This window comes from Bombus affinis, chromosome 7, assembly GCF_024516045.1.
Source record: "Bombus affinis isolate iyBomAffi1 chromosome 7, iyBomAffi1.2, whole genome shotgun sequence".
NCBI classification, from domain to species: domain Eukaryota; kingdom Metazoa; phylum Arthropoda; class Insecta; order Hymenoptera; family Apidae; genus Bombus; species Bombus affinis.
The window spans coordinates 2,638,563-2,662,156 of NC_066350.1; the positions used below are offsets into that span (position 1 = coordinate 2,638,563).

The 23,594-nt window shown below is 33.8% G+C and overlaps 1 protein-coding gene across 8 annotated transcripts; it reads right to left on the reverse strand.

Annotated features, from left to right (window-relative positions):
- Positions 1-125: 125 nt before the first annotated feature.
- Positions 126-22,896, reverse strand: LOC126918405 (uncharacterized). 8 transcript variants are annotated; one of them, XM_050726274.1, is made up of 5 exons: positions 14,284-14,298; positions 12,417-13,346; positions 5,694-5,944; positions 1,820-2,070; positions 126-1,208 (listed from the first exon to the last, which is right to left on the reverse strand). In XM_050726274.1, exons 2-5 carry the CDS (start codon positions 12,481-12,483, stop codon positions 1,205-1,207), a joined length of 573 nt encoding a protein of 190 aa, XP_050582231.1. In that variant the 5' UTR covers positions 12,484-13,346; positions 14,284-14,298; the 3' UTR covers positions 126-1,204. The 8 variants fall into 8 exon arrangements, with proteins under 8 accessions (XP_050582231.1, XP_050582234.1, XP_050582232.1 ...); XM_050726277.1 differs by lacking the exon at positions 14,284-14,298 and having other exon boundaries at positions 12,417-12,518; positions 13,019-14,273; XM_050726275.1 differs by lacking the exon at positions 14,284-14,298 and having other exon boundaries at positions 12,417-12,669; positions 13,019-14,273.
- Between the last annotated feature and the right edge of the window lie 698 nt (positions 22,897-23,594).

Here is a 23,594-nt window from a genome sequence, read left to right on the forward strand (position 1 = left end):
TTAGCCCGTCATGCTAAGAAGACCTCCTAGGTTTTATTCATATCGATTATGACCATATTGGAATTCTATCGTTTCGAATCTTATTCAAAACGCTATAAGGAAGTGGTATGGAAAAGAAACTCAGGTTTAAAAGTTGCCTATCATTATATTTGCACTTTCGTTATAAAAAAAGAGTCTTGTTTCACAAAGCAACGTCGAACTTGACATAGTAACGTATTATATAATACCTGCATAATCGTATATATCACAATAAAATGGACGTGTGAATGAGTTTTGCATGTGGTATGTACATCGTGTAAAAATGATAATCATCGAAATTATATGGCAAGCAAACGTATTTCCTCTAAAAAGCCACGCGATTGTCTAAGCAATGAAATTCAGAACATCTCTAGTTCTGACACGTTTTAGGGCTTCCCTCTCCAATTCCTATACATCTTTTAAGGTCTCTTAAGGCCACGTAAAGGTCTCTTAAGTTCTTCGATCATAGCAAATGCTATTCTTTTTAATAACAATGGATACAATTTATAGATTCTGTACAGATATAACAATGTACAAACGCACGAAGTGTATCGAATTATCGACAACTCGTATTTGCTATTTTAGATTCACTCTAAATTAGCCAGACGAGTTCGCTAATCATTCTTTATACGGGTTTATTGGCAAGTTCACTTGAAGTTTCGACAGCTCTGGAACTACGTATCAAGTCATGAGTATCTTGTGCAAACATTTAGGCTTGTGTCTCTCTAGGCGCTTTGCAGAAGGCACAATGTTTACATTCCCTTTGACTCTCTTCAGCTCTCTCTTCTTTGAATTTCTCAAGTTCTTGCAACAAAATTCGCCATCTGTTTCAGATTCATGGAATCCATCGATCAAACGTAACGATCAATATAATACGACTCTACCCTCGATCCTAGCTTCGATCGTGTCGTTGCGTTGATTCAGTGACAAAAGCGGAGTCCCGTTTGGAGAACTGTTCGTTTGATTCTTTGAACACAAATATCTTTAGTCTACTTAAAAGAGGTCTACTTAAACGAGACTCTCCCATCCTCGACGGTGCTGTAACAGCTATAACGAACGGCTAAATGGTTCGTACCATCTTTGCACTCTTGTACTTGACCGGTTGGTAGATGTATTGCAATACGCAAGAACTCTAGCATGCCGCAAGCCTTTCTTGTCGCGATCATGAGTGGTATTGCCAAATATTTCACCTAAAATAAGAAGAAATCATCAATATAATTGTATAATTACATCAAAAATCTGTACACATACTTATCAATAAAAGATTTATTTCTTTCAATAAAATTTCTACAGGAATTCATCGAATTCTCAGAAACTTGATCGAATCTCATACATTACAGATATAACGGAACATTTATTGGGGCATTTAATGCTTAATTAAATAATCTCTTGTTGTTTAAATTTATTATTTGAATGAAAAAAATCTTATCAAAATAGCGGGAAAACCAGTGAATTATTCACAGAGAAGTTTAGACGAACGGAGTTCTGACGTAACTAATACCATATTCGTAGTACATCATGACGTAACCAAGTTTTATAGAACAATTCGTAGCATCACCTGTAATAAACCGCGAAGTGAAATTGCATCATAGTTCCTCCCAGATGTATGGAATTCCCTGACTTCGTTCCATCCCCACCCCACGTTTCACAACGCGGCCAGTCTAACTAGTTCTCACGAACGACTTACGAACGACACAATACGTCAAACACCTGTTCTTTTTATACCTTACTGAGAATCTATCAACTAAATAATCGAACGTTTCATTGAAGAGAAAGCAATGGATGCGTAATTGTATTTTACCTCGCGTAAGGCGGCGGCGGCGACGGCGTCGGGTCCCTAGAAACAATCTCCACGGTTCTAGGAACCATGTTGTGTACGGTTGGTAATGACAACGTGTTGCTATTGTTCGGCCTAAATAGATGACTAGGATTCAACTTGATGGCATCGTCGTAGCTAGGTGGCGCGTCCGTGACCGCCTCGTAATCTGGTGGTTTTTGTCTGGATCCACTAGATGGTTCCTCAATGGAGATTACGTGAATAGGATCGTCGATCTGCGTGATACAGAATTTATCATTCGAATCAGCGTTTGAAAAAATTATAAAATAATATTATATATAAATATATACATTGACATATATAAATATATATATTCAAGTACAAGACCATAGTAATTCGATAGAGTTCTATACTTAAAACCATGAATGATCAACGTCTGCCTTTCGAAAGTGACCCCTTCGATCCGATTTGTACGAATCGATTCTTATCTCGTTAATATTTTACGACAGTATTACACGATCAACCGCAAGGATATTAACCCCAAAATGGTTATTCTTCTATATATATCGCGACTGGTCTATAGATACCCACCTACGTGTTTGCCTCGACACTCTTTAGAAACTTTATAGCTGGCCGGATCTAAGTCACGAAAGGGCGCGCGTTTACCGCAGAGTTACGTACGCCGGATACAGAACAGGATGAAAATAGCGCGGTTATTCGAGGCTATAAAGAAAGCTTCGCGGAAAATTGCATAATCGTTTTGTCGGCTTGAATCGCTGGGTGAATGACTGAGAACAGAGCCGATTTTTTCTTCGACGAAACTGGCGGCTTTTTTTCATTAGGTACAAATCGCAAATTAGAGATTTTGCAATGCTGGCACTGGCCGTTCGGTCCCTATTGACTCAAGCGGCTCACGATTTCCTTCGTGATTGTTCTATAGATCGATAAATGATCGCGTTTCTTCGTTTGAAAATAATATAGCTGATGTAAAAGCCATTTGTAAAAATATCGCACGATTTTGTTGTTTAGAATTTTTTACTTGATGTCAACTATAGAAGTTGGTATTTGAGAATTTCCTAGTTATTTATTTAATTCATTTGGACCTGTTTATGCGACTAAGATTCTATGATAGAAATTCATACTTGAAGGAACACCATGAAGTTTCCTTTCAAATATATATTTTCTAGGAGAAATCATCAGTATTTCTGTCGTAAATATTGCACGACAATAAATAATGCACTTTGGGATTAAGTCTCTTGTTATACTTGTTGTTAGATATACATATGAATAAATATCTTATAATCGTATTCATGATCTTTGTCAGATTAATTCGTCTCGCTAATAAGATTAATAATTAATAATTAATGATCCACGATTAGATCATTAGTAATGGAAATAGATGATAATCTGGAAGTATAAATGAATATCAATGCATCGCTATATTTCCATTTTACTTAATAACACTGAAATATTATTTGCAAAATATGAATATTTCTTATGTATTTTTTATCATTCTACATTCTCGTTCTACCGAACTATCTATCTCATTGACGTTCTATTTTATTAATAATAGGCTGATTTTAAAACGGTAATTACTGTCAAAAAAAGGTTGCATAACAGAAAATTGACAACTATTTCAAATGTGTCGATTGCAGCTGGGACACGGCAGAATAATCGAAGGATGGCCGCCGATAAATATAGATACGTGCTTCCGGGTGAATATCCTTACAGTAGTAGATAAGTGCACTGTAACTACCAGCGACCTCCTTTATGCATCGAGCCACAGACAGACCTTTGCATTTCTATTGTTTCCCTGCGTGAACGAAAAGAGGAACAGCTGCTATTCTAAGTCACACGACTATACTACGCCCACATATCGCTTTAGAGACAAAATGCAGAATATGTGAAGGAGAGGCAAAAAATTAAGAGAAACAGCTTTTGAAAGAACAATTTTTGCATGACCAAAATTCGAGTGAAATGAAAGCGTAGACACAATGGGGCGTGTAGGACAAAAGAGAACGTGGCAAACGAAGATATGACAGAATCGCGAGGAGATAAAGGAAAACGTGCGACAAAAGAATTCGTTCGGTGATAATCGGAGGATTCTGGTCGTCTGGTTCCCAGAATTTACATAATACCTGTGAAAGTAGTGCGATCGCGTCTACGATACTGTTTATAATTGTTCGAGGTATAAGAATTTTTAATTCGATAGATGTATGAATTAGAAATTTTATTTCTTATTGTAACTTTTGGCATGATACTACGTGTCATAAGGATACATTGATCGCATTCATGTGAAAATTATATCATAAGAAAAGAACAAAAGTGATTTTTTAATACTTTTATACAGGATACACCGCAAAATAATACTGTAAAGTGAGATATTTGCCCACAAAGAAGGAATACAATTTCTTTAATACGGTTCCGTTTCCATAGAAATCGGTTTTATATCAAATATACTCAGTTTCTAAATAATAACCTGATAGATCTTGATATACATCACTTATTGCTACTTATGTTTATAAACGTGGTTAATGTTACATTATTATCATCTATCTGTCGCTTTACCGATTTGTTATTGATATTACTATTGATCGATCCATTAGTAGCTAGTATTGATTTTGATCTATTGATCTTCGAGCTAAGTGCGATTTTTTAATACTCAATAAATCCTCGAATAATTATAAACGGTACTGTGTACTATGCTTGTACGCTGTAATTATATGTATAATGAATTGTGGAACAAAAGGAATTACGAAAATTAATTTCGTTTGCCGAACATTTTTCTATCGAACTTTAAACGTTGTGCATAAATTTTCACTCTTGACGAAGCTGATTTGTACCAAGAAGTACATAGCAATTATTGCCGCTTTACGAAACGTTACATGGCGTGTGTTAACTATGTTGATTTTAGCAGCTAGCGAGCGATTTATGAGACGAGGAAAAGCCACTGCAACAATTTTGATCGAACTATATTATTTTTATCTCGTAGCCTGTTCACAAACGCTGGTGATTACGGTTCCCTTGCGTACTATTACTTGTGCTATAGACGACCGGTTCGCCGTCTATAATAGGAAGTTGACCCGAATCGATCTGAAAAACGCTACAATTTTCGGAGGTCTCAATCAGGTATGTTTCGAAATCCTTAAACTCAAACAAAAGTTTGCCGGTGGTAAATTGAGCCATTTACGGAGAAAGTAAGGACTTTAACACGTGAAATAAAATCAAAATTAGATTCAATTACTCTTTCAGTCAATAGAATTATAGCTGTTGCTCTATCTTGAATCATTCCGAGAGAAAGGATTCGGATAGATTTCTCGATCTTAGAATATGAATACATAAATGTTGGTAATGTTAAGTGAACTGTCACTGCGGCCAAAGTTCAGAAATATTATCTGTTTAATCGAGAGTTTGTTCGAATTCACTATATATATAGGTTAACCGTATGCACGTGACTAGTTCTTAAGTTGCTTGAAATACAAAGATGTAGTCAAACGCAGAAGTACAATATTGATCTCAAATTTTCTTGGAACATTGTTGCTCGCAGAAGTTTCAATTTCATCTTTCGATCAGCTAATTAAAAACGTATGATTCGATCTGTTATTAGAATTGCATTTTATAGTATACGATATATTACTTAGTTTTGTATTTTCTTTAACAACAATTACATGTTGTATATGAAAAGGATAAGTCAGTCATAAAATAAGAATCATATTCCAATTAATCGAATCAATGTCGGATTAATTTCTTCAAAATATACCAAATACGATATCAAATCATTCTCTAAACTTATTTGCGATCTCTACTCATGACAAATTTGTATTCCCTGACGTATTTGACAATTTCGATAAAAGATAAAATGATTATCGCTGTAATGGATTAAAAAATGGAGACTTACCTGTGCTGTGATTGGATGATTTGTGTGTTGTGTGTGCATGGTTGCCCTACTTGGCGGTGCGTGCAGCCAACAACACATTGCGGCACATATGAGAAGAGCGCCTGCGATTATGCAAGCAACACCGACATATCGTACCGGTTCGACGTAGTTCTCCGCGAGGCCTAACCAGTTTATCAGTGCTCCAACGCAAAGGAGAACCATTCCGTACCTGTAGGGACGCTGCGAACGCCGCGACTCCTCCAAGGACATTGCTGAAATCGTAAACAGAGATCAGTTTTGCAACTTTCCTGCAAAGTTTCAGACAGATTTCCTTACTATCGTATATCGTTCGATCGCCCACCGCGTTAAAGAAAAAATTTGTCGGGATAAATCTTGGCTTTCCTGGAGATCATCGTTTCATTATTAGACGATGGTGATTTCAGAATTTGTTCGGAAGAAAGATCGCTTGATCAATTGAATTTTTGCTTCCATCAGTTAGTAATGGAACAATTCTTTCTAACTTGAATTTCATATTTGTAATAATTTTCTGAATTCTGTAATTTGAATTTGAATTTGAAAATTAAGATTTGAATTTAGAACAAATTTCAAAAATATTAATTCAAATACTCGGGAAATCTCACAGAGTTCACTGGCATTTTGAAAATAGGTTCACGTCGTTGAATGACGTAGAGGATTTAATTTGTGGACAGTAAATCATTGGACAATGACATAAACAACGATAACGTACGCATGAAGAAACTAACGTTTGGCATTTCAGACGAAATTGTTGGTTTAGATATAGTTTCTCTGATTTATATATTTCTTTAGACTTTATGAATGGATTTGAAACTATAATTTATCGAGGTATGAAAAGTGTGTATCTATTGTTAGAATTTTTTTTTATAGTAGAAAACCTTTTGATCTTTACTGGGAGACAGACCTCTATGTAGATATATACCAAAGTACAGTTTATTTTTAGATAATATTCCACTTCCGTGACTTGATTAGATTGACATATGTACGTACGATCAATTTTAGAAAATGACGCTATATATAACTACGGCGAGGATATTGCCACGTACTTTATTTCCAACTGCACGATATTGATTCGCGCGATGCGCGATGACATAGTGGACAACTCTGTTTCTGAACTTCGTTTCAGATCACGCATGATGTCGAGTATACCTCGAGCAAACATGATGTATTTTAAAGGGACATCCGTCTATTTAGTTATCATTTTTTACACTTTTAATCGTTAAATACATACATATAAAACGTAAATACAACAAATGAATTTTAATGAATTTCAGATTGGACATAAAACCTTACCTTTTTCACACTTCACGTTTCGTAGAAAATTAGAAGAAGTGAAATTAGAAGAAGTCAACATAAATGAAATCTTACATGGAATTCGAATTACAAAGTAAAATTCAACCACAATTTAAGATATAGAAGAAAAACGCGTTTTCTTCGTCAATAAAATATGTATGGAAATCCGTAAACAATAATATCGCGTTAATGGCTATTTGAGTATTAAAATGGAAGTCAATGAATATAAATGACGAATAGGATCGTTACCGACAGGTAAAAGATAGGAAAGTTATTTGTAGAAGTGGGTTAGTCGAACAAAGCAATTATTTGTCTAGTGACAATGACTTACAATAAAAGTTTGGTAAGTGACGCACAATAAAATCAAGGACAACGATAAATAAGGGTTCTGAAGAAAAGATAATCCGTTTCAACGAAAGTTTGTTTCTGTCGCGAAAATGTTTATTACCCTCTGTCGCATGAAAAATCTCAACGACACTATTCCTGCTGAAGCTGATATCTCGTAATCAAGACGTGCTCTAAGTCTTACACGCTTTCCCTGGTTTCAAAATCCTCTTTGAATCTTATATAAATATATCCTACTTTTATCTTGGTGGTTTTTACCTTTCTTATGATTGTTCTATACAAAAGAAATCGACAGCTAATTATACATGGTATTGGAGCAAATACGAAAGTTTCTTCAAATTGGGTGATGCTGAATGTAATTAACGTGTAAAAAGTGTGTAAACATGATGAAATATAAATCGATCGGCGGTAAGTTTGTTTTGGGTGTTAAAGAAATATGCTCGCGTGAAGTAAAAATCTATAAATATTCGAGAAAAAAATATGCGAGAGAAAAAAAGAGAGAAAAGTAGGCTGCACGAGAATGAATATACCGCAAAGGTAGGCCATCTCGGACATCGGTAATCGCACGATCGATATCTGTCACTTCTCTGCCCCGCCGCACCGTATGCTATTTTAGAAATAAAAACCGATCGAATATTAACGCATCTATTTCACTGACTATAAAATGCGAACGATGTTCTTTATCGAAGATCACGCGTGCTCTTTCGTATAACATGAGAAATTCATCCGCCCAATCGCCCACGAGGAAAATATAGTTCATAAACCGTTCGAGGAAATATCGATGTTAACCTTTGCACTTTGAAAACTTTTATAATACGAATTGGTTAAAAACTTCAGTATATTTTTACGATGGACTTTTTGGAAGATATGCGTTTGTTTCGTAAAGCAAACGATAATAAATGTTTGCAAATTCCTTATCGGTGAAAACAGTACAAAAAGCAACATTTCACGTTATCGTTGCACCGGTGCGATACCAAGAAATTACAAATTTCAAAGAGAACACAAACACAGCAAGCTGGAAAGAAGAAGAAAAAAAGGAAAACCTGATGCGTAATTACAAATAACAGAAGAATATGAATATTAATGAATGTAGCGTGATTACAAATTATTCTCTTTTGGTATTCAAATCCTAATTATAACTAAATACCGACGATCAGCAACGTATTATTATTTAAATTATATAACTTATCTCCTTGAAACCGTTCTCGCAAGAAATTAAGAGAGTAAAGTATCTCAATAATGGAATTTGTACAAGACGAGTGAATACAAATAGAAGCAGGGAAACGCAGTACGAAGAACTGCAGAAAGAAAAGAAAGAAGTCGTAATTTCTCAGAACAATCAAATATTTGAATCATTATCTTGCGTTTAACTATTTTTACTAAATATTTAAATCATGATAAGTCACAATTGCGATACTTTGAAAATTGGATAGATCTTTTTGTATGTTTGATATGAGAACACTCGATATCGTAAACACACTTTGATATGAATGAAAGATTATGATAATTCCAAGTTCGTTCTAAAGAATTTACCATTGATTTCGTCCATATCCTAAAATGGCACTTAGACACACGAGAAAATTCGTACTTTGATATGTGCCACACTTCCCGGTCGACTAAAATACGGAGTTATGCCTATCTCCGGCATAGAGAGTTACGTCTTTATACCTGAGGATTACATCTGATAACGGGGCAGAAATCATAAAGATAAGGGATGATATTTTTTAAACTTATCGCTCATTTGTCATAAATAAATTTGTCTAAATACACGTGAAATACTTTATAAAATCATTCTCTTCCCTCGTTTGTTCAATGTGCCGTCGCGTGATTTTTTCATCACTTTGCACGTGATTACTCCGAGACGAGAACATGACTATTATTGCACACGTGAAATTGATTTTCATTTGCATAGGTGCACGAAATAATAAGTAAGTTTGGCCACGAAAGGGGTATACTTCTTACAAATTGTGATCTTTACAAAAGGAGAAGGTGATTGGGAATAGAATTTGATAATAATTTCTTTAATAGAAATTTTATTCTTTTCCTTTCCTTCTTTTCTTTATGAAAGAAACAAGAAAAATCTGCATTACAATTATAGTATCTAAAATCAATTAGAAAGATTGATACTTCTATAGCTCAACTACTTATGGTATGATTTATATAACGTGTAATTCAAAGTATTTTGACGTAGAACACTGACACAAGAATAAATGAATTTAGTTGAACAGTTACACACACATACACAGAGATAAAATTAAATCGGCACCTAAAAATAGAGCACATCTAGTAATCTGGTTTGTTCCGCTATTTGCAACATCATGGAAGTTTCTCTTGCGTAATTATGAAAATCCAGGACGTGTCTCTAGATGAAGGCTGAACAAGAACTGGAAGTAATCAGAAACAAAAAAAAGGCATTCTTTTAACAGGCATTAACAAACACTTCCTGATTTATAATTGAGCGACACGTGGATAGCAATATATCTGATTTATGCACAATTTATCCCACATACATTTACAGTAAGTTCTTAGGACATCGATAAGCTTCTACTGATTCTAATTGTAATTCCTTTGTGAATATTCTATGAGACGATATCGCCAGTACCGTTTCTTACCATTCTATTCTGAAAGCGGAAAATATATGCCACAAAGGAAATCTTTATCCTAAAATTGCGTATGGGGCATCGCTTAATTTCAGTACGAACAATGAGTGTTCATGATAGGCGTCTCGCGTACGTGTGAATTTTCTCAACGGTAGAATCGGGCCATAGCAGTCAGACAAGTCTCTGTCACGTTCTACCTCCATTTTTCCTGCACATAACGCAACTCAGCCGTTATTTTCTCTACTCTGCATACTTGTCGATGATTTTTGGTACAGGAATTTTCTTCTTATGGAAACAGATAAGACACTATGACTCAAGTAGGAGTGGTTCGATTAGGAAGGATTATCGGTGGGCGTGACGGTATTTTACAGAACGCGTCAGTTAGAATCTTGTTTTAATTTCGACAAACTTCGATATTTTATATTAATCTTATTATTTTCTCTCTGGTTTTTTGAAAAGTAATCGCTCCAATGAGATATAAAAGATGTTTATAATTTATCATGTGTATCGTAAATTCACGCTTCATCAAATTCAAAAGCATACAAATGAATCAGCGATATTTTTGGCACTTCAGAAATGTATTCAGATTGGATTTGCAGTTTTGTTAGCGATTTCCAGAATATTGAATCATGGGTGAATAACCACGTCAATAATCTCTGAATTGTAAGCGATGTACATTTTGCAATAAATTACGTCGTTTCCTTAAGAGTAATCGTGAAGCTATACAATACTGAATTATCAAAACGTTACGAATAATTCATATTAGGTATTTTATATAAGATAAATGGTCCGCGATACAGTGAATAACTTGGAGAAGTAATATTACGCAATTCCATGAATTGAGATAAGAAAGGATGATATTCGTAAAATCAAACCTGATTTCCAACTAATTTGAAACACGAGGAAAATATATAAGCCTCCTCCCCAGGTGATAGAATTATCGCAACGATATGATGACAATGGAAAAAGGAAATGGTAATCAAAGTCATCAATCATAAGTAGTTACATACGTGCAAATATTTGATTACTTAACTGATTTATGATATGTACATCAAATCGAAATCATATTTATATGTACTATCAAGAATTTCCAAAACGGATACGTGCCATTATCGATTAATTTAATCCCTAATCATTAAATTTCGTTTCGATAGATCTGTGTATCATTGATTACCTTTAATTATCGTTTAAGCTCAAATTACATAGTGTACAAGACGCTTTAAGCACAAAAATATGTTTCTATGTTACCACACGAATTATAATATTGCAATAAGTAATATTGTTACAGAATGTATATATATGCGTGTGAATAAATATTGTTATAGGATGTTAAAGAATCAATCATAAACAATGTGCACGTGATAGACAGATAGTAGATACGGTAATAGCAATTAAAAAACGTTAGCAACTGATTAGGATACGTTATGATATTAAATTAATAACTCTTGTTCTTACCAGCCATTTGGTTGATAGCAAAACAATAGCCCGATGATACGACGGGAGCGATGCAATATAAAACCTTAAGTAATTGCACAGTATATAACCAACTGTGATAGATTGAAATGAATGAAGTGCGTTTACAATAACGACAGCGACAGTATAGAACAGTCTGAAAAGAATTTCGAACGTTTGCGTGGAAATTGCAATAAAACTGTCATTTTTATAAAAATGTGACGCTTATATATTTATAAATTAAAAATGTCATATTCGATTAAAATAGAAAGCGAAACTCTGTTGCAAAATATGAAATAATTTCTTTAAAAAAAATCGCTGTTTCCTTATTATATGACAGTGTACTATACCATATTTCACAACTATACCACATGCTTTTATCGTATCTTTAACATATTTAAAGTATTAAATGGTACAAGGGCACGATAAATGACGAACTCATTCACACATAAAATATCTAATTTACATTCCAGCCATATTGCTTTAACTTCGTCATCTTTTTTTCACACTGGGCTAAAAATGAACCATCGGTCGAACAAATATTATTTATGTTCGAAGATCGCCTGCCTACATTTTAAATGTAATTTCAAACGTTCACTGTTCGTGATAAAATGGATCAAGGTTGCATGGTTTTCACTATTAGAACAGCGATGTCGCACGTAATAATAAATACACGTGCTACGCAGAAAACGTGAACATGAGAAACGTGAGAGAAATGCAGTAGCCTAAGAACCGAATCGGCATCGACGTTTCCGTTTTTTATACATTTACTTTGCAAAAACATGTTTACCTGAGGTATATCGCCGTGTACAATCGGTAAAAACTTAACCGGTCTCGTGCTTAACTAATACCTTGCCATTTTTGCTTTTATTTTATCACACGGAACAAAAATTGAAATGCAACTATACCGGCGTCAAATCGAACGAAATACGAGAGATAGATGACATAATGTATCAACAAAGTAAAACGTATAAAATTGGGATTCGCAATATTTAATAGATAAATAGACAACAAATACCTGGTACTATTACATTGAGAAACAGTGTTGCACCACCGATTAGTGCACGGTTCACATAAATACACATGTTACATCTCCGCGAAGTCCATTAAAATCTGCTTTCTGTAAATCATTCTTCTTTAGAACGAACACTATTCAGTACACTGGTTAGAATCAATATTCTTGGAAACGGACGAAGCACAGTTAATCGAATCAGCACAAGATGTTTACCCGATCGTTCTTCATGATCGTCAAATAAGCATCTATTCTGTTTCTGCTTTCAATAAAAACACTTGCAATTCGCATTCACAGTGCTTGCTACCAACGTTCTAAGTTGACGCGCTGCGATGTCGAATAAATGGTTACGTACACGTACGGTTACTTGGTTGTTGAAAATAGGGACGAAGAAAAATTAGCCTCTGGTAGCGGTTTTTGTATCGATTTTTACACAAGGTACAGTTTCGTGGAATACAGACTTCCTGAACGGAAGATCGATCTGCGTGTATACTTTCTCGCGTTTCGGGAATAACCCGTTATCGCGTACTATACTATACCGCACGTGACGTTTTAACGCTACTCTACATTTAATATACGCGGTTCCCTGTTATAAATTATACATATACCGTTGGTTTCTCTGCATAGACTCGCGTTTTCGTCCCAGCGATTTCTGTCGATCGTTGCGTCAACGAGGCTGCAACTGTTACATGGTTACACGGCCATTTACATGGCTTAACCTTAACCCAATTTTACACCTTGCGCCACGAGCAGCGCTTAATGAAAGAAAAGCAAACGATCGACTCTGCGACCGCCTAGCTTATAAGTTAATGGGCCATTTAATGCACCGAAATGGCTGCTCTTCCTGTTTTTAGATATTCATTAATATCGTGCATATTAACTGCGGAAAATTTTCAATTCCGTGTAACTGTTTATATCTCTTCATAGCTCGAGCATCTAATAATTTTAGAACAAATTATTCGCCAGTGGTAGTCACATTTAGTGGCTTTCGTATGGCTACAAAAATCTGATACTATGAAGATGAAATTTATGTATAAAACCTGCTAAAAACATACATTATTTTCCAAACATAACTTCAACTTATAGATGTGCTAAAAGTTTGATATACGTTATAATAGGTAATATACTTTCTCTTTAATCTTCTCTGTTATATTTCCTATTCTTCGTTCATTTTGATTGTTCGACGATTGTAGAGACATAAACTGCGCGACTAGAATACATGCTTCGTATTTTCTATTTAATGAAAACCTGACTGATAGTATAATCAATAGAACGCTAATCCTCTGGTAGTATCTTCCGCATCCTACGTTTGTCTTGTATATTTTATAATTACACCTCATGGACGTCACTAGATAAGAACACACGCAATTATTCTGTTGTTTTATCGAAATCATATGAGTGGCAATATAGTGATTTTTTTCCTGTTTCATATATCTTTGAATATCTTCATTTTGTACTATTTGTGGCATACTTTCTTCTCAATTATTTTGTGTTACAACCTTTTATTCATACCGTTAATATCTTAATAAAAAAATTCAAAAAGACATGTTAATGCATTCGTGGTCACTAACTATGATTTCTTACTCTGCATTAAATTGCTTCGACGAAAGCCTTAAAGATTGCCAATAAAACTGTCGATTATTCCAATGAAATGTCAGATTGGTTTCATTATAAAACTTTTTTCTTAAGGCCGAATAAAACATAATTCCAAGGTTGATGAAATCATCTCTAAAACCAGCTAATATTTCATTAAACACGAAGCCGAATAAAGTCACGATGTTCTCCTAAATATTGATACGAGTTTCATAAAACTGATGTAACCACGAAACGTTGCAGAATCATCTTATTTAAATAATCTCACAATTTCACATACAGACGAGTCCTACGTGATTTATCGCGTTCCTTGTACTTCGTATAAATTTCTTTTAATAAATTGATTCACCGTGATCAAAAACGTTACACGTTACACAGCACAAAAGTTGCAGTAGTCTCGTGGCATTGTAAAAGGCTGACTGATAGATAATCGTGCGAACACTTTTTCAATTACTCCAGTATCGATTTCCATCGTCACGCAATGAATGCAGAGGAATTCTTTGAACTCTGACCTGCGTCACGCGGTTCGCAGCAGATAGTCATACATTAGAATATTGTCTCGCGACAGGGGTCATGGGTACCTAAGCACGTGACGCTTCTAACTATGGAAGTACCTTGAAAGTACGTTGATAATAAAATACGCAGCGAAAAGAGAAAAAGGTCGATAATTGAAGACCTCTCGTAGACAATACTGTAAATACTAAATATCAATGTTTTTAAAAAATAAAATTGTTTTTGGCATTTGATTTGTTTTGATTATTACAAAAGTTATCTTAAGTACATCTTAAGTCATGTGTACAATAATCCAAATGCACCATAAAGTTTTTTAACTTTTGCACTAATGCGGTCAAAATTCATCGAAAAAAGAATTGTATTTGTAAAAAAGTCTGTACGTGCCACTTCTTAGTTGCAAAGAAAACTGAATGTGCTATTCGTTTAAATTTCCAAACAGTGTAAATATCAACTCTGTTTGCTCTTAAATAACTTGTACCAAAACAAAAGATATATTCTTTCAGGACATTCTTTTTATTTTTATTACAAAGGAATACTTTATAATGTTCCGTGCAAGAATTGTTATAGAATTAGTGATATTTAGTATCTATATGTTCGAGCATATCTACCACTTAATGCCATTTACATTGTTTTATACAGAGGAAATGTTAGACGTAAGAGTGGTGTTATCCTTTAACACTATTAGTGTTAAATTAGTTGTAACATTATTATTATCTACAAATGGAAATTGCTCTTAAATTCTATACTACAGTATTCCTATTGACATGTAGGAAATTATATGTTAAAAAAGCAACATTTTTCAATTTTTGCACTTGGAGTGTCGTCTACAAGAAACCTTCAATTATGTATAATTCGTATTCGATTCGCAAATATAAAGAAAAGGAAAACAAAAATCACACGGTCACTAGTAATACTACACAATATCGGTTAAAATACGATCACGTATAGTATGATCATAAATTGACAAAAAAGGATTTTGACCAGTCAATGGTCAGATTCAATAAATGATTCACGATCTCAAACAAATGATACGAGAGCACCAATGGTAAAACGAAAGGGAACAAAAGAACATGCATACACACAGACATTGTATGTAACCAGTAAATAAATTTGCGGCATTGATATCGTGAGAGTTATCGTCGGTTAATAGACACAACACGAAAACTTACGTCAAAATCGTAACTCTCACGAGATTGCGACGCTTAAGAAGGGAGACGCCAATCAAGGAAGAAGTGAACCTAAATTAAAAAGGAAAACAAAAGATGAAGAAGAATGGCGAAGAGGAAAGACGAAGACGAAATGAAAGGCAAATATGATTTAGCTGATATCGCGCTTAAATGTGACCCGTGCTAAAGATGCTTTGTCTACCTTGGTATTTGCACTGTTATAAGAACAATTGATTTTTATACATTCAGACATTTACTCGTATCATATACATTATTCCTTGATAATTAATAATCACACAATACGATAACAACGCATTACGCTAATACCAGAATTACCAAAAACATCAAAATTATAGATCTTACATTTTTTGTTTTTATAATTATTAAGACAATGAAAAATTATAATTGTTTATGTATGTTACAGATCAGCAAACCTAGTGTTTCAAGAATGGGAAGACTTTAGACTTGATCTAATCGTCAAGATGGACGAAGTTTTAGATTTACTATGTAGCCGATTCATTTTACGTTAATGTTGTCAAATTAACAGAAATTTTATCGGGTGGTGATGTCATTTCACAGACTGATTCGTCAATTATTTTACGTCCACGTTCACGGACGAATAGCTCATACTTTGATTAGAAATTGCATCATTTGTGTTCTACTGCATAACATCGCTCCTTTATTTTCTATTATATAAATTAACATTCTCATGTGTCATCTTTCAATATTTGCAGCTCTTCCTAAAAAGTTTTATTTAATCGGTGGTATTCAATGTGCTAATGCGTCATGTAGAGGCGTTCTCCGCGATTTCAATCGAATCTCTTCGTTTCTATCGCCGACACAATAAGTCAAGAAATATAAGGACATTATCCAAATCAATTATTCAGAGGTAAAGTACTCCTTTTCTGTTTTATGTCGAAAAAGGATACATATATGCTATCTCAAAATTCATGAACGCAATGCAAATAGGCATCTTTGCGGGGAAATAAAAACAGAATGAAGGGGAAAAGAAAGGAGTAAAAGGTAAAAGTAGAATTTGTGGTTTCTTTGATAAATTGGATATATGGATGCAAATTGTAGCGAGGTGATCTTTCGGCAAATTCCACTTGAATCCTGTGAAATGAACCGAAAAATTCGGAATCTCGATAAACAACAAATATTGCTTCGGAACTTTTAATTCTGTCAATATTTGGGAATATCTTGAATAGCCAGAGTATGTCCTCATATACTAATTAAATTTCCGTATTTAAATGCAACTGTTAATTAGTTACATTGAAACTAATTATTGTTGTTAGTAACATTGTTCATCGAAGACAGAGCATCAAAATCCTTTGCTTTCATTTCAAATTCAATATGAGATAAGATTTCGATTTTCTATAATTTATAATATGTGACTGCTTAATGAACACGTGAATACGTGACTGTGTAATAATTATTTACAAATGTGTTAGTAAGTCTGAAATGGCGTAGAATATTCCACTAACGTTATATACGGTGTCGCGATCTACATGTATTCCTAACCTTGAGTTTATAGACCGAAACCAAGTGTAAAAGGTTCATAAGCTGAATTTGTTCGTACAAATAAAAATGTCAATTTTCAAAGGAACACCAATCGCCTAAGTTATTGAATTCGATGCCGCTTTACCATCGGTTCATTACCATCTGTTCTACCTATTTTATTTAGCAGATTGCCAGTGAGTTGGCTTTTTTAAAGCCGTCGAATATGATTTAACAAGAATAATTACCGTAAACGGGAAAAGACAGAGAAATATCCTATTTACGAACAATTTTAAAATTAGTCATGAATATCTTCTCACGAAAATAGATTCTTCTAATTGCAACTGCTATTACGACTACATAATCGACTGTTATTTGTTGTTTGAGTCAGAAAACATCATTCATTTCAACAATTCATTTACAAAATAGCAAGCATGACATCAATCCAAATATCATTAAATTTCTAATCGGTCCAAACTTTTACCACAAAATCTAATTCTACCATATTTCGTACTATACGTAAATAATAGCTATAGACATTTCCAGTACATTTTTCTATAGAACGTGTATTAAGAAACTTACGTGTAAGAAATGTTTGCTTTGCAAATCTTTATTGTCGCTTATTCAAATGAAATGCTACTATTGACTTACAAAATCATGAAATTAGATTGAACGGTGGTTATGAACAATTGTGCGAGAACCTGTGTTCATAGAGTTGTTTCGACATGGAATACTGAAAAGGCATATATAAGTAAATTTTACACGAACATAAATGAAAAGTGGAGCACACACTAGGAAAAGGTTTAGTGAAAGTGTTTGCCAATGGCTCGAGATGAACACGTTTTTCAGCACGTGCTACGTGGATCTCATTTTGAATCAAAGCGCATGGTTAAACGCGTGTTTTATTAATAACTCGTTATACTTGGTGATCTCGTGCAATGATATCGAAATTGTGAAATAGTAAGTGGCGACGCTATGCCGAGTATGAGTAATTCTTACTTCCGCAAACTGATTTTCCGTTTTGAGTTTCCTAATTCCAAATTTAATTAAAAATCGTTTTACAGTATTCTTTGCATAGAAATAATGAATTTATGACACTTTTTCACTTCATAAATATCTTAACTATGTACTGATATATAGAAACTATTATTAAAACTGTGTATTATTCGAAGTTGTGAATGCTAATGAACAGTAACAAATTGTGATTTACAGTTCGCCTTGGACTTATCGACATGCTATTTGTCGACATAATTAAATTACCATACCCAGTCTAATTTCCTCTCGCAACTTCGCACTTCGAAGCGTGCTGCGTGATTAGTCGTTGACAACAGGATCATATTTTGCACTTATCACGTGTTTTACGATAAATTCGCAATAACACTCACTTATTTATTAAATAATGAAGTACTGAAATTCTTAAATATACCAAGTACAGAATGATCTCTATTCTAGTATAAATATTTTTTTCTCTTCATCTTTATCCCCTTCTCCTTTGGGAATGAGGTATTTTTTTGCATTATCAATATTCAAAACTATCGAGTTTGTCTCATAACGATGGTACTGGTTATCAAGAAAATAGAAATTTTATATATACTTTTTAATAACAGAATTAATAACAGAACTAATTAAAGTCTTAGTTTATGATAATTTCTGACAAAGAATGTTGAATTGACTGCTAATACTTACAGTATGTGTACATCTGACAGTATACCTTGTACATTTCTAAAATATACAGTGAGTAACTTTAATATTCGGACACCACAAAATTTTAATTTTGTCCCACTATAATTTTGTTTACAACAGAAAAAAACATGCATGATCAGATATAATATTAAGGCAATACTAAGGTCTAGTTAACAATAGTATAAATTTTATTTCCATAACTTGTAACATTGGGTCAATAATATATCTTAAATGAAAGGTCTGATCTTAACATTATTTTAATATTCGGACACAGAGATGCAGCAACATTCGTGATGCTTTGTATTCCAGAACTCCAAGGCTATCATTGTTTACAAACATGCTAGTCTACATGTAAATACCATATCAAGCCTCGTAGCATCAGTTACTTTTCGATATTCGTAAAATTGACAAATCATAATGGCACACAAAAATAATACCAGTTTTAATATACGGCAACTCGTAATTTTTCATAATGCTAATAGAAAATTGTATAGACAAAATGCAGCCATGCTTAATTTAAGTAAGAGCACAATAGAAGATATAATTAAAAGGTTTAAACAAGAAGATCGTATAAAATCTATACCACAAAAAGGACAGTCAAGAAAGTTGGATATCAGTGACCAAAGGAAAATAATAAGAAAAATAAAGGTAAATCCTTCATTAAGTGCTCTAAAACTAGCTGACGAACTTTTGATAGAGACAGAAAAAGGTACATCCCCAAACCATACGCAGAGCACTGAAAAAAGGTGGTCACAACGGAAGAGTTGCTCAAAAAAGCCATTTGTGAAAGAGGCAAATAGAAAGAAAAGATTAAATCATGCACGATAATTTTAAAAAGAAATCACATGGTGAAATGACGTAATTTTTAGCGATAAAAGTAAATTTAATATTTTTGGCAAAGAGTGGTTGGCGAAAAAAGAATAAAGAATCAAAATTTAAAAATATGAAACCCACTGTAAAGCACAGTGGTGAAAGCATGCTTGTGTATGAATCTATTGCAACGTTTGAAACAGGTGAAATAGTTTTTATTGATAGCATTAGGGACAAAAATATATATTTAAACGTGTTAGAAAAATAATTTACGCAAAAATTCAATAAAAATGGAAATTGTTGATATTTTTAGATACTACCAAGAAAATGACCCCAAACATAAGGCCCGTATTGTACAGGAATATTTGTTGTGTAACTGTCTAAAATTGTTACGCCCTCCACCTCAATCACCAAATTTGAAACTTCATTGAAAACTTATGGGACGAACTAGAAAGGCGAATTAGAAAACTGCAATAACGTCAAAAGAAGTGTTGAAACAGCGATAAAAGGGAGAATGGAATGATATTAATATCGAATACCTGATAAAATTAATTTGTAACATGTCCCAACGTTTGAAGGAAGTTATTAGTCAAGGAGGTTACTCTACAAGGTATTAAATCACTTATAAAACATAAAAATTAAGAAAAAATTACTTATATCTTAGAATGTCCGAATATTCAAGTAATGTTAAAATTAGACATTGTTTCATTTAATACGTATTATTTAACAAGTTTTGGATGTTATGTAAATAAAATTCATACTATTGTTAATTAGACACAGAGCCTAAATATTATACCTGACTACTTACGTTTTTTCCCGTTATGAATAAAGTTATAGTGCAATAAAATACAAATTTTGTGGTGTCCGAATATTGAAATTACTTGTTGTAAGTACGTTTAGCCGAATAAATAAACACGTCACTGACTTTCACATTTCAATTCGTAAACATAACAAGCTTGAAAAGTGACTTAAACATCAATAATAAAGCGGATTATAGAAATGTAACGACAAAACGTAATTAATAATAATTCTTTCGGTAATTGAAATCTCGTTTATGAGTGAGAATATGCTTCATATCAGCATACAGAGAATTAATTAAAATTTTCATAAATCAATATTTCAAGTAAACAAATTCTACTTCGACTTCCTTGAACACAAAATTAATAAACTTCAGGACTTCCACTTCAACAATATTATCATATTATGACAAGATACATTGTGTACGGAGAAGACAATATCAAAACAGTGTATAAGGAAGTGAAATATAATCGCTATTATAACTGCAGAAACAATGAAAATTCTTAATTTTCTTCATTTCTCACAAAGGAAGTTAGATAATTGCTTGAAGCTGCTGGAATCATAGATATAACTTCAAATTTCATTAGTGACGCAATTTGAAACTTTAATGGAAATTATCAATATCCCACTTTTTCCTTCTCTCTCTCTCTCTCTCTCTTTTGTTAATATTCTCAATAAAATCTTCGAAGATGCGTCATGCTCATGACGGAATATTCCCGATTATAGTCACGTGATCGAGAGGCGCGACAATACACGTGCATTCGATCAAATGAATTAGTTATTATATCGTTAATTTTCGTATATAATTGCCGTGGAAGAGATCGGTATTTATGCATTCTGTCGTGAAGAAAAAACTGTGCGATGTATAAATCAAACACAGTTTATAAAGTTCATTAACAATTCGCAATTATAGTATTCCCATAGCTCTGACCAATCATGTTGTCTGTTCGACGTATATTGATTCACGCCTTCAAAACTAGCATATTTCCCACTTGTTATACATCGTTCATTGGAAGATTGTTTGATATATTCCATTTTTTATTGTCATGTAATTGCTGCACAGATAGTGGCATGTTTAATAATCGATGACAACGTATACTTGAATAATTTGCTAGAATTCGCTAGAATTTGCTAGTATTCGATCCTTGATACATCGAGTATATGTATGGCATATCTATCTATAAATCCTGTCTGACCACTTTCGTACGTCCCTGTTCACCGTGGTAATTTACGTCAGTGATGTCCTTAATTTCTGTTTACGATCGACAATCCGTATTTGTATCAGCCAAATGACAGTTACCGGTATTTCCTATACACCAATTCGTTGTACTACGATGACGATATAAATTTTCCCGGTCCTAGGAATCTGTCTCGTCGTTTAGGAAACGATTACTAGAGCGTATAAATAGCTTTACCATTTTAGAAAGCGTTTTTAATAGACACCGATAAAACGTTTCAGGTCGCTTCATCTAAAGCGAACTTCGTTTCGAAGCGATAAGATTTCGCAAACATCTCAATATTCTCTTTTAATAAATTTCTTAAAAATGAATCTTCATGTCCAAGTAATCGAAGCAGAGAATTTTTCAGACAAGTTTATTTCAATGATATCTCTATTTCGATAATTATCCATGAATTATAAATATTCTCATATATTTTCAAATATTTTTCTACAAGAAATTATAATTTTCTTCGAAACGCATTCTATATATTTAATATCTATATATATTTCATATTACACTATATATCTAATTGCGATGAATGAAATTAAAGAATTTGAATGAAATCCCGGATTTTGTACGCAAACAATTGAAATGTTTGCTTTGCATCGAGTTTCGTTTTCTCGGCGCGAAAATACAAATTTACAAACGATGGAAAACTTCGTAAAATTAAAATAATTTTTTGCCCAACGTAGCATATCATATGCTAGAGATGCCTTTTGTGGGGCAGAACCAATGAAGTCGAAAGACATACCAAACTCCGTACACAAACAAATAAAAGCGCTACAAAATATCGTGTAAAATTGTAGAAAAAAAAACCGCGATTCGCATTTAAACGAATCAATTAATAAAAAAGGAAACATCGAGAGGATTTGAGATCTGCTTTGTGTCATTGATACTTATTTTCAGGATCGCGAGAAAAGGCAAACAATCTCTGGCACTTACCTCTGGACTGAATATGGCGATCGAGACGCTGCGTTTTGACGATTCTCGTTTTTCACTGTTTTTCTCACAAATAGAACTTTACTCACTGAATCTCGTATTTTTAATTGGTAAGCTTTCACTGCTCTTCTGTGCATCTGGAGATCGATTCGTAACGATACGTGCGATCGAGCGCGCGAACAACCCCCGGCGTAACGACACCAAGAGAGCGCAGCTGCCACACGGAGAACTCGTCGCGGACTGGCGTGATTCCCGCTTCTGTACGCTATTCTAACCCACGGCTGCCAGTTTTACCGCTTGACTCGGCTACGAGTATAGCGCGTATCATTGATGTGAGCGCAAACGTGAGGTTGCGTTGCTTTCACGCTGCGTGGGGAACCCCGTTTTTGAACATCGCGATATCCTCCGTGTACACTTCGAACTTCCTTAGATATCTTTCGTTTGCAGTTGTATTTTATGTGGGTCACGTAATAATGTCTTTTGCCGTAATTATGCAACCGTGTTATGATAATGAAGAAACTGGGTACATGGTTTGTTAAAAGTTAAATGGTGGGTTGATATACTATGAGGTATGTCAAAGCGATGATAACATTTAGATAGGAAAAATATTTGTTCAACCTTAGTGAATATTTATCTCAAAAACATTTCCGACGGTTATTTTAGCATTTAATTTTGACTACAGTAGAATATGTTCAACTGTATAAATGTTTTTGCAAGTGATAACATAATTTTAATATACTTGGAACACAACGAAATTATGAATTAAACTATCGAGTAACAGCGTCGACCGATGTTTCTGAACTCAGGAATCACTCGATTCATACATGTAAACTGTTTTAATGATGGAGTTTTAATTAATTTATAAAAGTTATCGTTTATAGATTCTGAAACTTATCGTAACGTGTTTCGTATGGTATTCTCCGGAAATGTGTTATTCCCTTTTTATTGTTATTTGATCGCAAATA

Coding starts and splice junctions, on each gene's coding strand:
- LOC126918405 (XM_050726274.1), bottom strand. CDS start 12,483: ATGTGTATTTATGTGAACCGTGCACTAATCGGTGGTGCAACACTGTTT. Junction 5,945..12,416: donor TCTCAATGTAATAGTACCAG/GTATTTGTTGTC, acceptor TTACGATTTCAG/CAATGTCCTTGGAGGAGTCG. Junction 2,071..5,693: donor ATCATCCAATCACAGCACAG/GTAAGTCTCCAT, acceptor TGTATCACGCAG/ATCGACGATCCTATTCACGT.